The sequence below is a fragment of the Mytilus californianus genome, unplaced genomic scaffold (assembly GCF_021869535.1).
Source record: "Mytilus californianus isolate M0D057914Y unplaced genomic scaffold, xbMytCali1.0.p SCAF_1, whole genome shotgun sequence".
Lineage (NCBI taxonomy): Eukaryota > Metazoa > Mollusca > Bivalvia > Mytilida > Mytilidae > Mytilus > Mytilus californianus.
This window is the reverse complement of record NW_026262581.1, coordinates 92,033,522-92,048,372: the sequence shown is the minus strand read 5'-3', so window position 1 is coordinate 92,048,372 and position 14,851 is coordinate 92,033,522. Positions and strand designations below refer to the sequence as shown.

Below are 14,851 nucleotides of genomic sequence, written 5' to 3'. Positions count from 1 at the left end.
AACATTAATGACCGCTTACAACATTGACAGAAAATCTAAATTTACAAGTCACGTGATTTGGCATAAAAAATGCTACTAGTCTATGTCTTTTGTGGAACAATGTTTGTGTCAATGTTTATATATTATAAGAAGATATTTCGAAGAACTAGAACCAAAGAATTGATTGTTTTTTCTAGATATCCCATTCCTGGTACAACAAAGACAAGGTTAATTCCCGAATTGGGAGAGGAATGTGCGGCTAATTGTCAATTAAGAATGGTAAGCAAAACTTATTTACAACATGTACCTATTTACGTGTTTAGCTTACCCTCCGTGGCAATATGGCACAATCATTGCAAGTTACGACTGTTCTCTGCCTACAGCTTAGACATGTCAAATATGTATAATGGGTCATTTGAATGCTGATCCTGATCCAGTTAGGTCATGTAGGTCAAACTTGATCACAACTTTTCTCAGCTTGGCATTTCTTGGTTTCCTCATAATGTACGCCGTTGCTCAAAGTGATTTCTCATGGTACATATTCTTATATATACCTGTTTAAGAACATGATCAGGATTCAGGACTTGTCAGTACTTGAAATTGTCCTGTTCTTACTACATATATGTATGTATTTGCTCATTCGGTATTCTGGAGCTTGCAGCTGCAACACAGACTTTATAAAACGTCACCAGTGTCTGAGCAGAGAGTTGATGAGCCAGGGTTTTGTCAAAGAACGTCTCGTCCTTTTTCTGGGGAAGTTCATCGGAGGATACCAGGACCTTGTTGATAAATGTACGTTCCGTATCAACTTCTAAAATAATACATGATGGTCTTGAAGTATAGATTCTAGGTACTGACGTTTTTTTTTATCATTTAAATTACATGTTATTGTGTTCTTTGGTTTGTCTTTGTAAGACATTGGCCTTTGCTGTTTGGTCTGATTTTTTGGTGATATCCTTTTGGCGTGGCTCGGTGCTTGTGCATCCCGCCATTGTGTTGTTGAGTTGTGGTCATTTTTTGTATTCTTGTCTTTCGTTTTTGCTTGTGTGCTTTGTCTGTGTGCCGTTTTGATTTTCTTTGTGTTTTATAGTGATTAAGATTATAATACAATGTTGACTGCTGTACCCCTATTTTTGACATTTTTACCTATTATGTTTGTTATTATTGTTCAAACATTGTTGTCAATATAATGGAATTTTATGCGACTGTCATACAAATGAGAGGTTTTGCTGGCTATAAAACCAGGTTTAATCCACTATTTTCCACACAAGGAAATGCCTGTACCAAGTCGGGAATATGGAAGTTGTTTTCCATTCATTTTGTGTGTTTGAGCTTTTGATATTGCCATTTGATAAGTAACTTTCCGATTTGAATTTTTCCTGGAGTTCGATATTTTTGTTATTTTACTTTTCACCTACAATTTGAGACACTAATTCATTGCCTTTTGTCCAATCCCTTTGTTTAAATGTACATTTGATATTTGAACAATAAAATATTTTGAATTGAATTGAATACTTATTCATAGTTTTTTTTTCTTTGGTGGTGACAATACTGATTTCATGTCTGTTGGAATGTTCATTGTCCTCATTTGTCTTAACATGTCTTCTCTTACCAGTTGGTGTCTTGGGCAATACAATTTAACATGTTCTTTATGTTTCTTCTTCACTACATTCACAATATGGCGTCAGAGATTGACTATTTGATTTGTGGTATGCATTCAGTCTGTTGTAACCTGATCTTAGTTCCGACAATATTTTCCTATTTAGGGGTTTGGTACCTCAAGTTGGACAGCCTTTCCAACAATAAGTACCAGTTCAAAAAGTTGTCTCTCATGGTTTCACTTATGGTCCATCTACTTTCTCATTTCAATTTTATTGACATCTTGACTGCACTTCCCTTCCTGACGTTGTTAAGCCATTATATTGGTCTTTAGGGATGAGTATCTTTTGCAAACTAGTCTGCTATCTCCTTCACGGCTACATGTATATAAACATGAACAGGAATCCAACATGTCCAAGATAAAGGTTGTTAGAATGCCATGCCTCAAGAGTGTCCATATTATTTCTCTAATGTCTGTTATTGTGTCGATATATAGTTCGAAGATTGCCAGTTTAGAGTCAAAATGCCTACAGAAGTTTAGCTATCTGATATGATTTTTACCTCAGTGAACTGGTCTTCAATTGTTGTTTTGCAGTTCTCCAAAACCATTAGAATATCTACTTAGTAATCCAGTAGTATTGATTTTGTACTAGCTACTGGCTTCTTAAAACTGATGCCTGGGCTATTTCCAGAATATACTAACTGTTCCTATCCCTGGTCCTGGTTTACCCTGACAAGAACCATCTGCATGATCTGTGAATGCCACTAATATTTAGTCTGTGCTGGCTCCTATCAGGTCCTTGGCAACCTGTTTGCTTTTGGCAGTTTTTTTTTAGCGATTCTGCTCTTTGAACAACCCAATCGACTACAGTAGCTTGGTGATCTCCTCAGCATAAAATCTGCGCCTGCTTTTTAATTATGCGAACTCTGGTTATATAAGTTTGCTATCAACCTTTGTCACTTTGAACATGTTTATGGATTGGTTTATAGCCTTACCAAATGAAGACTCTTGTTGTTCATACGTACAATGTATCTTTGTTGGAGAGATTCTCTTCCAGTTGTTGTTTGATTGGTTCAGCTATGTTCTTTATTGAATGTTTGAAATTTTTTGGATTGAAATTTCTTCTTTTCTAAGGTTGATGGGTTGTATAATTATAAGGTTCGACTTCGGCTCTCTACCTGATGTTCCTGAAGATGATACCTCTACCTGATGTTCCTGAAGATGATACCTCTACCTGATGTTCCTTAAGATGATACTGTTATAACGGGTATGTTTCATTAACGGATTTTAAAAGGATTTACATACGAGTTTCATCTGTGGAACAGGAACTACTAGTCCCTTTCGGATCATATTAGTTCAACCCCAGTTTTTGGAGGTGATCATATTGCTTAGTAATACTCTTTTGATTAATTTGAAGTGTTTTGTTGACTTTTATTTGTTTGTTAGTCTGTTTTATCTGATCATGTTGTCGATCGACCTGTCTTTTCTGAGACTATTGTCTAATAGTAGTCTCATGTCGTTCTGGGACTATTATACTAATACTATACTAGTATATAATAGTCCCAGTTCTAACTGATTTATTTCCCGCTTTGGTATCATCTGTCCGTTTTTGAGAGACCTTATTATTCATTTCGCGACCACGCTATGTAAGTCTGTTTACAATGCTGACCAAGCATCAATGTACAGTAAAGTAAAGTAGTTTCAGACACAATGCTTATTCAGACCATGAACAAAAAAGTCAATAGCTGGTTCTGATAAACAATATTATTACGAATGGTGAATTTGTATATGACAGATAATAAATAGCCTGATAAGCGTTCAGATAGGGTAGCTGAAGTACTTTGATCTGCTGATTGGTTTCGTGTTAAATTTTGTCATAATTTATGATAGTCCCATATGTTTCAACATTAATCCAACAAATAGAGATATAGTGGAATACATTCATGCGCATGCCATACATGTAACTTTAAAAAAGCCTTTGATGCGGCCGAACTTTTTCTGCAACTTTTAAAATTTTCTTCAAATATTTTGGTTTTACCTTCAGTTTATCATTTGTCAAAGCTTCCAGGGGTGTGTGGGGAATAGGAATATGGTCACTTTGGTCAAACCATTACCAAAGTGGGCGTCCGTTTGGCTGTGCGGGATGTATAAGTACGCAGTCACGTCCGATCAGAATAAGGACGTTAAATCCGATGCCTCGTGTAGAGAAACTTTGTACGTTAAGAATCCTTGCAACAACTCTCTGATGTATCATGAGGTGTCCGTAGGTGGCCTGTTGCAAGGCAACATTTCTGTCCGTATCCAATATACCCTGAGTTTCCAATGGCAGTCCGAATTTCCCCGACCTTCTTCTCGGACGGCCTCTAATACAGGACCAACCTATAGTATACGTATTTATTGTTATTTTTTTCTTCTCCTGAACATGCATGAAATATTTGCCACTGAAAATTAAGAAACATCAATCAATCAATCAATCATTTGTAAAATGTTCAGTTACATTGATGTGACTTATACTTTTGTAAAAAAGGCGAAATGTATTATCTTACTCATATAATAGTTATTGAAATAAGTAATATTTCGATTTCCGTGAGCGTGTATAAACGCTTTTACATGATTATGACCGAGTTGGTAGGAACATAAGTCCGTGTATGCAAGGTTCTGCTCTGCACAAACACAAGACTTTTAACAGTGTAGTCTCCCCTTAAAGGAACACGAAATCATGAAAAATGTCTGCTGACATGTTTTCCTCAAAGTTTACACGACACAGAGAATTTTTGACAGTTCTCTATCCGTATTCAAATGGCGAAGGCAGTAGTGGTTTATAGCCAGACAAGACGCATGCCACATTTTGTTCAGGAATGAGGCAATGAGGGATATGATGTCGAAGCACCGGTTTTTTGAGGCTGCCAATCTGACCAGTATCGTATCACACTTGAAATGTGTTTATGTTGTGCTTGTAGGATGCGTTATTATTTTTCTGCTCATAAAGCCTCGCCACAAACCGTTAAGCGCAAGATGTGTCAGCATCTTTGGCGAAACTCCCAAATTGTCATAATCACTGAAGTCAAGTGCTTGATCTTTAAACACTTTATACACCGTCCTAAAGAAAGACGAGATAGTGACACACCAATGGAGGGGGCGATTGTATGCGACAAGAAGAACTATATATTAAGTGGTTTCAGGGAGAGAAGAACACAAATGAGTGTATAGGCAAACACCTACTGTCCTTATAATACTATAATACTGTATCCTTTTAGAAAATTTAGCACTTTCAACGACCCACTGACCTGAAACAACTTAAACACAATTTTGGAATCCAGGGAGCAATAAAACGGTTTACTGGGACTGAATTGGACTATGAGATAACCAAAAAATAAATAAATGTATGTTTGTTTATTTAAGAATCAGTCTGAAACATTTCTGGCTTCTCTCGTGGTACGAGGCTCTCTTTTAGCTGATTTTAAGGAATTTTACGTCATAATTTCGATCAACATATATATGCTTTTGAGTGTGCCTTTGTAAAGCAACTTTTTGAAAACTTGAGTAGTCTCACGAGTAGGATTTCCAAATGTTTGTATGTTTTTGCCCAACATCTCTAATGTAAATTGTAAGTTGTCAACCTACAGTCAAACTTTGGTAAAGAAAGAACTGACGATACTTTGTTTTCGAACTGCCTCACCGGATCTAACTTTCCTCACTTTAAGATTTCATCATTGGTTCGTCTTCATGGAACATAACAAATGGAATAGGCCAACATGATGCGAAGAATACTGCCTATCGTGACACATGCAATCTCTGCCTGCAGTGATTCAAATCTAGAGCACACATGAAAACAATTTAGGGGTTGATTTGACAGGTTATGGTTGCGCAAGATGCACAATTGAGTTGCTTTCAATTTGGATTTTGATTAAGAGCTCAATTTTGGAAGGAGATATCAGATTTGTCAACCAATTATCCACTAACTATCTTGCACGTACATCTGACAACATAAGTTGGACAGATATCCTAATGTTAGGTTTGAAAGTACAGTTGGAAATAGTTATAACCTCTCTTTAGAACCGTCAGAATAATATGTCATAGAAATGCTCGAAACAGTTCTACCCTGGAACTGTACTGGAGTAGAACTGTCAGATCAGTTATAGAGTAGAACTGTCAGAATCTCTAGGATTGAACTGTCAGGATCAGTTCTAAGGTAGAACTTTTCAAAACTGTTCTTAGGTAGAAATGTCAGGATGAGTTCTTGGTTAGAACTGTCCAAATCTGTTCTTAGGTAGAAGTGTCGTGCTCTTTTCCAGATAAAATAGTTCTAAATGACGTACATTAGAGCAGCTCTCTGACTGTGGTTTAGAACATGGACGATTAGATGCATCTTCCTGGTATTTTAGATAAATTAAGGATTAAATAGTAAAAATAATCAGTCTTTAATGTATGTTGTTTTTCAGTTATTTCTCCATGTTTACAATTAATTGTTTATCATAATTATTTTTTATTTGCACATAATAATGCTTAAGTAGTGTGGAAATATACTTCATGTATTTCCGTAATTATTATATAAAATTCAAGTGATATATTGTCGTTATTATCATGTAAATGCATGTATGTTATTGAGGTAATTTAGTCAAATCCAATGCATGCAGAAAATCACAATTCTCTAAGGACGTTTTAGCTACGGTGCAATTGAATTAATGCAAATTTGTACAAAAATAAGGAGCTGTGGTGTGATTACCAATGAGACAACTATCCACCAAAGTTCAAATGAAGTGGATTTAAGCAATTATAGACAACCGTACAAAGCCTTCAACAATGAGAAAAACCCATACCGTATAGTCGGCTATGATAGGCTCAATTGGGAAAATTATCGGCCTTATTTATATACGAAAAACAAATAAGACAGATATGAACCACCGACAACCGGCTCCTGACTTGGGACAGTCACATAAATAATGTGGCGGGGTTAAACGTGTTTGAAGGCGCCAACTCTTCTCTAACCTGGACACTCACAGTGGTGTAACAGTACAACATAAAAACAAACTATAAAAATCAGTTGAAAAGGGCTTAATCATCAGATCGATACAAAGCAGAAAAAAACATCTAACAAAAACACAGACCGGACGTGGCAGGGTATTTATACAACCCTAACAACAACAAAAAGACGCAAAGTACAGATCTGAGAGTACTCGCAATTACTGACAGCTAGTTCAAAGCCAATAACAACAAATAAAAAATCATGTATCTAAGACTAAAATATCAATCAGTACACATCCAAGGCACGTCGATAACAGTCAGAGAAAAACATCAGCTTTTACACATTGAGATAACTAAACACATAGATATAGTAATATCAGGTGTATACGAGGACAATTAACAGTTGTCAAATAGGATGACACCAGGACATGTCAGGGTAAAATACACACAAGAAAGAATATACTAAGTAAAGGATTATATTCTACACATTAGTAGATATTTATGTTAGATAACATGAACATTGTGATTAAAATAATTTTTAAAACATGATATTAATCTGGCGCAATACCGGCATCCGGGGTGGCCGTCATTAATGCTATTAAATTGTAGCAGTAATGTAAAAATGACAGTGTTGTAAAGATAAAAAATAATAACAAAAATTTGAGAAAGAAAATCAGCAATAAGTATAAAAATGATTATACATGTTAAGTAATGGCGTTATCTCAGAATATTTTGTTTGAAGTGGCATAGATAGAATAAGAGAAGAGAATAATAAAATAATAAAAAAGAGAAGAATCAGATTAATAAATATAACATGAAGAAAGTAACAAACAAACAAACAAACAAACAAACAAACAAAATCAAATAAGAAAATAAATTAAAAAATAAATAAAATAAGTAAATATATAAATACATGGATAGAGATGTTCCATACTGTTCTAGATAAAGAACTGTCGGGATCTGTTCTAGAAATGTCAGAACAAGTTCTAGATAGAACTGTCTTAAACTGTTTTTAGTTAGAACTGCTCAAAACTATTCAAAGTTAGAAATGCTTCTGTCAGAAAACTGTTCAAATGTTGTCAGAAGAATTGTTCTACAGAATGCTCTAGAACAGTTCTCTCAGATTTTAAGAGAGATTAGGACTGATCCCAACTGTAGGTTATTCACCGCATCTCTATTCTCTTAACTTGCCGATAAGAGGCTGTTAATGGTCTTCAAACAATCTTCAAGTCAAATAAGAGGTACGAATATGTCACCTTTCTGATAACAGATACTTGTCACATTCAACTCGAACAACACATTCCAGAACGCTGGTGCTCTGGGATAGACGAAATCAAAGGTTCTAAACCATTGTATGAATGTTGCGATAGTTTTCAAACACAAGTACATAAGTTCAGATGTATTTTCAACATACACTGAAATCTGTAAACGCATCCGGTCGTCGTGATGGTTCTGCTTTACTTTTTGGTTTAAAGTAGGACATTGCATCGGTCAATCATGTTGTATTATATATCAACAGCCATAAAACATAAGAAACCGACTGCGTTAGATTGATTTGTCGCGGCGTGTTTTGATTTTTTATTCTACAGGCAACGAAAAAGAAAAAAAAAATCTTACGCAGCGAGTGAAACATCTGATTTTTAGCAGATGGTAAATAACTTTGTCAATAAGTACTGAAAAGTTTATCAGTGAATCTTAGAAACAACTTTTAACCCTGTACTTTTTAGAGTAGTGAAAATGAAATAAGAAAGCAAATTTACGATGTAAGTGTTTGCCTGACGTTATAATTAGTTACATCACAGAGAATTTTTAGCATTTACACAAAACAGAACAAGAGCAAAGATTGGATTTTTTTTTACTTGAAAACAATATTACTACTGAAAACTAAATAACAAACATTCTGTTTTCATGTTTTAAAACGACTAAGATCATATCATATGACTATGACAATGTTGTCTTTTCATGAAAACTCGCAAAATAGTTTTAAAGTAATCTTCACTTTTATTAAATAGCTAGTGGTCTTTTGTAGGAAGCCTGCATTTTAGAAACAATTTAAGATCATTTCACTCTTTATGATGCTAGTGAAGACTTAATGACTCATTAGACTTATGACACGTTCGTACAACCAGCTGCTGTAGTAAATGCTTTTTGAATATTTTGACGTTAAATTCCCGTTATACCTATTAATGTAAAATTTAAAATAAAATACTGTTTTATGCCTCACAAATCACAATCTTGTTAGCGTTTAAGTATTCTAGGAGATACTTAAAGTAAAAATAGTCTAGTCCTAACGTAAGCTATGTATCTTTGTCTAGCTGGTACATAATGTATTTCATTATAATGAATTGTTTTATTGCTTTTGAAGACTGATCATATTTTAAACAACATAGAAGATTACTATCGGAAAGATGATGATATTTCTGTGAAAGTATACTATAATGGCGGGACAGATAGTCAAATGAAATATTGGTTAGGACGAAGGAAATATGATGTTACATGGCAGCAGCAAGCCAAAGGAGGTTTAGGAAACAAACTATCAAGTGCATTCCAAGACAGCTTTAATAGGAACTCAAAATATACTATAGTAATAGGTAAATAAGCAGTGTTTTGTAAAAATATTGAAATTATAAGTTTTTATCCTACAAATTTCCAATGGCTTTAAGCTTACCATATCGTCCAAATAAAAAAATAAAAATAGAAAGAAATCCAACAATACACACACAAGAAAAGATGAAAAAAAACCGTATCGTTCAAATGAAGAAAAAAATTTAAAAGAAACCCAACAAATACACACACACAAGAAAAGATAAAAAAAACTTTATAAATACTAATATTAAAAAAAAAAGAAAAAAAATCTTACTTATTTTTGCACGGTGTGATATATCATGCACGAAAAAAAAAATGATATGTTTTTTTTCTTAGAAAGGACAAACAAAATGAACATTTCTCGTTTGCAAGTGCCAAACCAGAAAATTACAATGCTAAAACATTGGAAAGTTTAAATTACTATAAAATAAACTAGGAGTCACACCTTTCGCTCCCATTTGATTAGATGTGGGGAAGTCTATTTTTTGTTATGTACATGTATATAACTATGCAGAATGTTCGCAACAAGAAATAGAAAAGGAGGTACACAAAGGCATTATGAAAGTAAGATTTTGTGAAGCTAGTGGCTTGATTGATTTTTGGTTGCTGAATGTCCAGTGGCAAATATCTCATGCATGTTCTTGTGAGAACAAATTAACAATAAATACAATAGGTTGGTGTTGTAATTGGGTCCGTCTGGGAATTTAGACTGCCACTGGAAAGTTAGGGTATATTGGATAGGGACATCAATTAAGTCTTGCAACAGGTCACCTACGGACCCCACAAAGAGTTCCTAACGTGCAGATAGCGTGACACACTCTCTCTACACTAGGCATCGGATTTATTTATTATGATATACGTTGCTTTGCAGAGTTTTTTTTTTAACGAATGCTTCAAATCAGCATAAATGTTTTTGTTTTAACTGAAGACTAGGTGTACTGGTAATTGGTATTAAGTGTACCTGGTATTGTAAAAATAAACAAATATGTTGTACTATAAATGGCATTTAAAGACATTCATAAATTGGAAATTAACGAGTGTGCTGATTTAAAAGACAATAATTTAGAAGTTAATGTGTTGTCATATTGCTAACAACAGTACAATCCTTGTCAAAGTTTGGCGTTCGTTTGATTGTTGGTGTCTTTAAATTCACAGCAAAATGCAATCAGAATGGGGACTTTAAATCCACTCTCGTACAGAAAGAAGGCACATTAAAGACACCTCACAATAACTCTTTGGGTCCGTTGATGGCCAGTTGTAAGGCTTCTGTCCACATCCAGTATATGCTCATTTTCTAGGGCCTTCGGAATTACTCTCCTTCATCTTGGTCGTCCCTTTTAATAGTTGTTAACTTGACGTTTTCGTCCCTAACATGCATGAAACATTTCCTTTCGGAATTAAGGCAAGCAACAATCAATCGAAGACAATGATTTTGTTTAGTACAAAGATTTTTTTTTCGCTCCACTAATTTTTTTTTTTACATGTATTGAAAATAAGGAAAATGATGTGGCATGAATGTTGATGAAACAACTATCCATATACAAATTGTAGAAGTAAGCAACTTTAGCAACATTATACCTTCAACAATGTGCAAAATTCCATACTGTAAACTAAGCTTAAAAAGACACTGACATTACAAAATATGAAAAAGTAGAATAACAAAAATACCGAACTCCAAGGAAAATTCAAAATGGAAATCCCCCATCAAATGTCAAAATCAAAAGCTCAAACACATCAAACGAATGGAAAAAAACTGTAATATTCCTGACTTGGTACAGGCATTTCCTTATGTATGTAGAAAATGGTGGGTTAAACGTGGTTTTATAGTTAGCTAAACCTCTCACTTGTATGACAATAACTCAACGAGAAAACCAACAGCCTGTATCATATATTTAAAAGAATGATGGAATAAAAACAAATATGATAGAAAAACAACAGAGGACAACCATTGCATTACAGGCGCCTGACTAGGGATATGTAAATACAGAATATTTACGGTGCTAACCATTTTCCATCGCTCAATCCTCTTTAAAGATGAAACAATTATATATTAATATTGATCTACAAGTATAAAATTTATTAAAATAATGCACAATAGTCATTGTAGGACTCTTATAATCGACCTTAATGGTTTTTTTTTCAAGTGACGGGCCTAGGGGTACATGTACGTAAATCGAGTAATCCTCCTTAAAATCCCCCTTAAAAGATTTGTTTTAAGGTAACACATGACAATTAAGTCAAAATTGTAATTTAAGAACCGCAAGTAGCTGTACTCTCTATCACCAAGTAACTGTACACAGAGACAACGGTACAGAGATCGTCAATTTTTCTCTTCAAATTTTGTCATTATTAAAATTAAAGTCATATGATACTACAAAACAAGTAAACGAGTACTTTCTTGTAAGAGAAAATCCTCTATAATTGCAAGGAACAATCCTAATCATTGACGCTTTTAAGTTTAGTAAAATTCGCTAAAAGTTTAAGGCTCGTTTCTTTAAAAAGAATAGTTCGAATTGATAAGTATCCGTATATATATATATATATAACTACGGCAAACAAAAGACATTCTTTTCAAACGTATCAGTCGAGATCGACGACCTATCCAACATTTTCTGTTTTTTTTTTCAAGGTCAGCAACAAAACAAAACAAGTAAACAAAATAGCTTAATAGAAACTTGTAACACGTGTAAGTTATTGGTAGATGTAATCAAATTGAAAATATGACTTTACTGAGGTATATCTGTCAGTTAACTACAAGGTCTGGTGCTTTTATTTACTGCGATATCGACCGAGAGATGGCATTTTAACTATTCAGTTTTCTTTTGTTCAAGAAAACCGAAGGTCGAAAATATATAGGTAAGAACAATTTTCTGCCAACAAACATTTTAACCTATCATGCGTGGTAAAAAGTAAAGGTATGAAGTGTCCAGTAAGGCGTAAATTTAACTATATAAAGATCATAAAACCGTATCTAAACCGAATTATTAGTACGTTAAAATTCTTTAATTGATAATACATACTATATGTAAAGAACTGTCTAGTACAAGTTCACATATTGAACATATGTAGTATACGATCTTTTGAGTTAAGCGAATTGAAACTGATTTTTACAGTTTGTTTTTATGTTATGCTTTTACATCACTGTCCCAGGTGAGGGGGAGGGGGGGGGGGGGGGGGGGGGGGTTGAGCGCTCACAAACATGTTTTATTTTAACCCCGCCACATTCTTTATGTGCCTATACCAAGTCATGAGCATGTAGTTCAGTGGTTGTCGTTGATACATGTCTGTCATATTTGCTTTTCGTAAATTGTTTTGTTATTAATTAGGCTGTTGGTTTTTTTTTATTTGAATTGTTTCACATGTTTCATTCATGTCCGGGGCCTTTTATTGAAATGTTTACCTTTTTTTTTTGTTTCTTCAAAACTAAAAATAAACGAAGAGATACTTTGAACAGCAAATATGATCAGTTAGACGAGATGTACAAATAACTTAAGATACCAAAAATCTATGGAATTGAAATTGGAGATTTGATTATTTGAAGACAAATTTAAGAACGTTTTTCGCAGATTTTATGTGCTTTCCATACATATGTTCACTTAATTTTGAAAGACTTCATTAAGTAATATTTTAGAAAAATAATCGAGATAAAGGCATGCTTATTTTGTGTATGTGTGACATAGCCCAGTTATTGTGCCTTGACCGTAATTATAAAAAGTAAAATAACAAAAATACAGAACTCCAAGGAAAATTCAAAACGGAAAGTCCCTTATCAAATAGCAAAATCAAAAGCTCAAACACATCAAACGAATGGAAAACAACTGTCATATTCCTGACTTGGTACAGGCATTTCCTTATGTAGAAAATGGTGGATTAAACCTGGTTTTATAGCTAGCTAAACCTCTCACTTGTAGGAGTGGGTCTCATTGGGGTCTAAGCGTGACCCGGGATTGCCGATTTTTTGTAAGCGTGACACGTGAAAGTCAAATTATTGTGCCGTGAAAACAGGAAATGAAGTCTAGCGGGATACGGGAATCTGACAAAACAGTAAGCGGGATCCGGGATCAGAACCCCCCAATGAGACCCCCGTAGGACAGTCGCATATATTTTGGCAAATTCTAAGTATTGATTCCAAAAATGTATTAGAAGAACATCAAAATACCTTCAACAGCAACATTCAATTATTTGATGAATCTATTATGTCTTTTTTAAATATAAAATGCAGGTAGTGATATTCCTGGAATAAATTCAAATGTAATATCAGAAGCATACCACAAACTACAGAACGGATCTGACATGGTGTTAGGACCAGCCGCCGATGGTGGATATTACTTAGTCGGAATCTCAAAGTCAGCTAATGTTAAATTGGGTAGGTTGTAATAACCCATCAAAGATACTAGGCTTCTGATTTGGTAAGCCATCAAAGATACCAGGCTTATGGTTTGGTAAGCCGGACGCTAACACCCTAAGATACAAAATTTTATGATCAAATTACGTTGTTCAAAAATATATATTATATGCAACAGTTATAAATGACGTGGAGATTAGTAATGGGACAGAAACCAAACGACACAAAACATCAACAGACATTTGTTAACACCAAACTGATCAGACAATAACACTTTTGATAATACACATTAATAAAGCAGCATAAGACACATGGTGTAGGGGAGGCATGGAACATGCATATATATTGGACAATTTCGTCCCTCAGATCAGAATTTGTTTTGATATATTTTATTTGATCAATTTAAGCAAAATGGATTAGATACAAGTAAAACATTCTTATGAAGTCTTCTTCATAATACAATATGACAATATACAAATATGAGCATTAATTTAAATAGAACAATGCATTGGATATAATACAAGCTATAATATAGATTTTGGTGATAACATCTTTCTAAATCAATCCTCTTTCTTTGATAGTATTTGTATTGAAATCAGGAATATGGTGGATACTTCAATATAGTAGATCAATTGTTCGGTAGGAGGGATGTCGTACTGAGGTTTGAAATGAATTTGGGCTTTAATCTTTTGAAATTTTTTACCAATTATTAGACAGTTAAGCTGCCTTATGCTAGCACTCTAGATTTGCTCCCCCCTGGAATTCTGAAATCGGTGCCATTGTCTATTCCAGCAGGCTGGTAGGTAATGTATAACTAATTGGACACTTTTTTCTTGCTTTTAGTTCTGGAATACATTAAATATGTCTAGAATAACCTTAAATGATCGTCGAACAACCCAAAATCAATGTAGTAGCACATTGGAAATAGTGCCCTATGGAAAGCCTTACATTGTTTTTTTTTATCTTCTGTGCTTTTAATAACGATCGATGTTAAAGAACAATTGTATGAAATATTTCATCGCCTAAAAATTCTAAATACAAGGCGTTTACATTTGCCAAATGACAAAAATGCGAATGAATATCGTTTGGCGGTAATTTTAAATTAGTAGACGAAAAGTTGATTTCAAGGATGTATTACAAACTTTTAGCAGTGATACTATATTTTAATGCAACTTTGTTTACATGAATCGTACCTATTACAGTGTCGTTTAAGCGTAGCAGTCATGTGGAAGTCTTTTGGCAGTCATGCATTGAATGATCACTTTAATAACGCTTTCATTCCTTTCTATCATATTATTCCGTTTTATTACATAACTGGCCCTGTTAATTGAAGTTGTTATAGTTGGACGACAAACGATTTAATGGCCTCTAAGGTC

At 34.1% G+C, this 14,851-nt stretch overlaps 1 protein-coding gene across 1 annotated transcript in view; it reads left to right on the top strand.

Annotated features, from left to right (window-relative positions):
• Window positions 1-47: 47 nt before the first annotated feature.
• Window positions 48-14,851, top strand: part of LOC127726064 (uncharacterized) — a 34,053-nt gene continuing 19,249 nt past the window's right edge. The window contains exons 1-3 of the mRNA XM_052233407.1: window positions 48-258; window positions 8,910-9,135; window positions 13,353-13,496. Coding sequence (XP_052089367.1) covers window positions 70-258; window positions 8,910-9,135; window positions 13,353-13,496 — 559 coding nt within the window. The 5' untranslated portion in view covers window positions 48-69. The remainder of the gene's footprint in view (window positions 259-8,909; window positions 9,136-13,352; window positions 13,497-14,851) is intronic.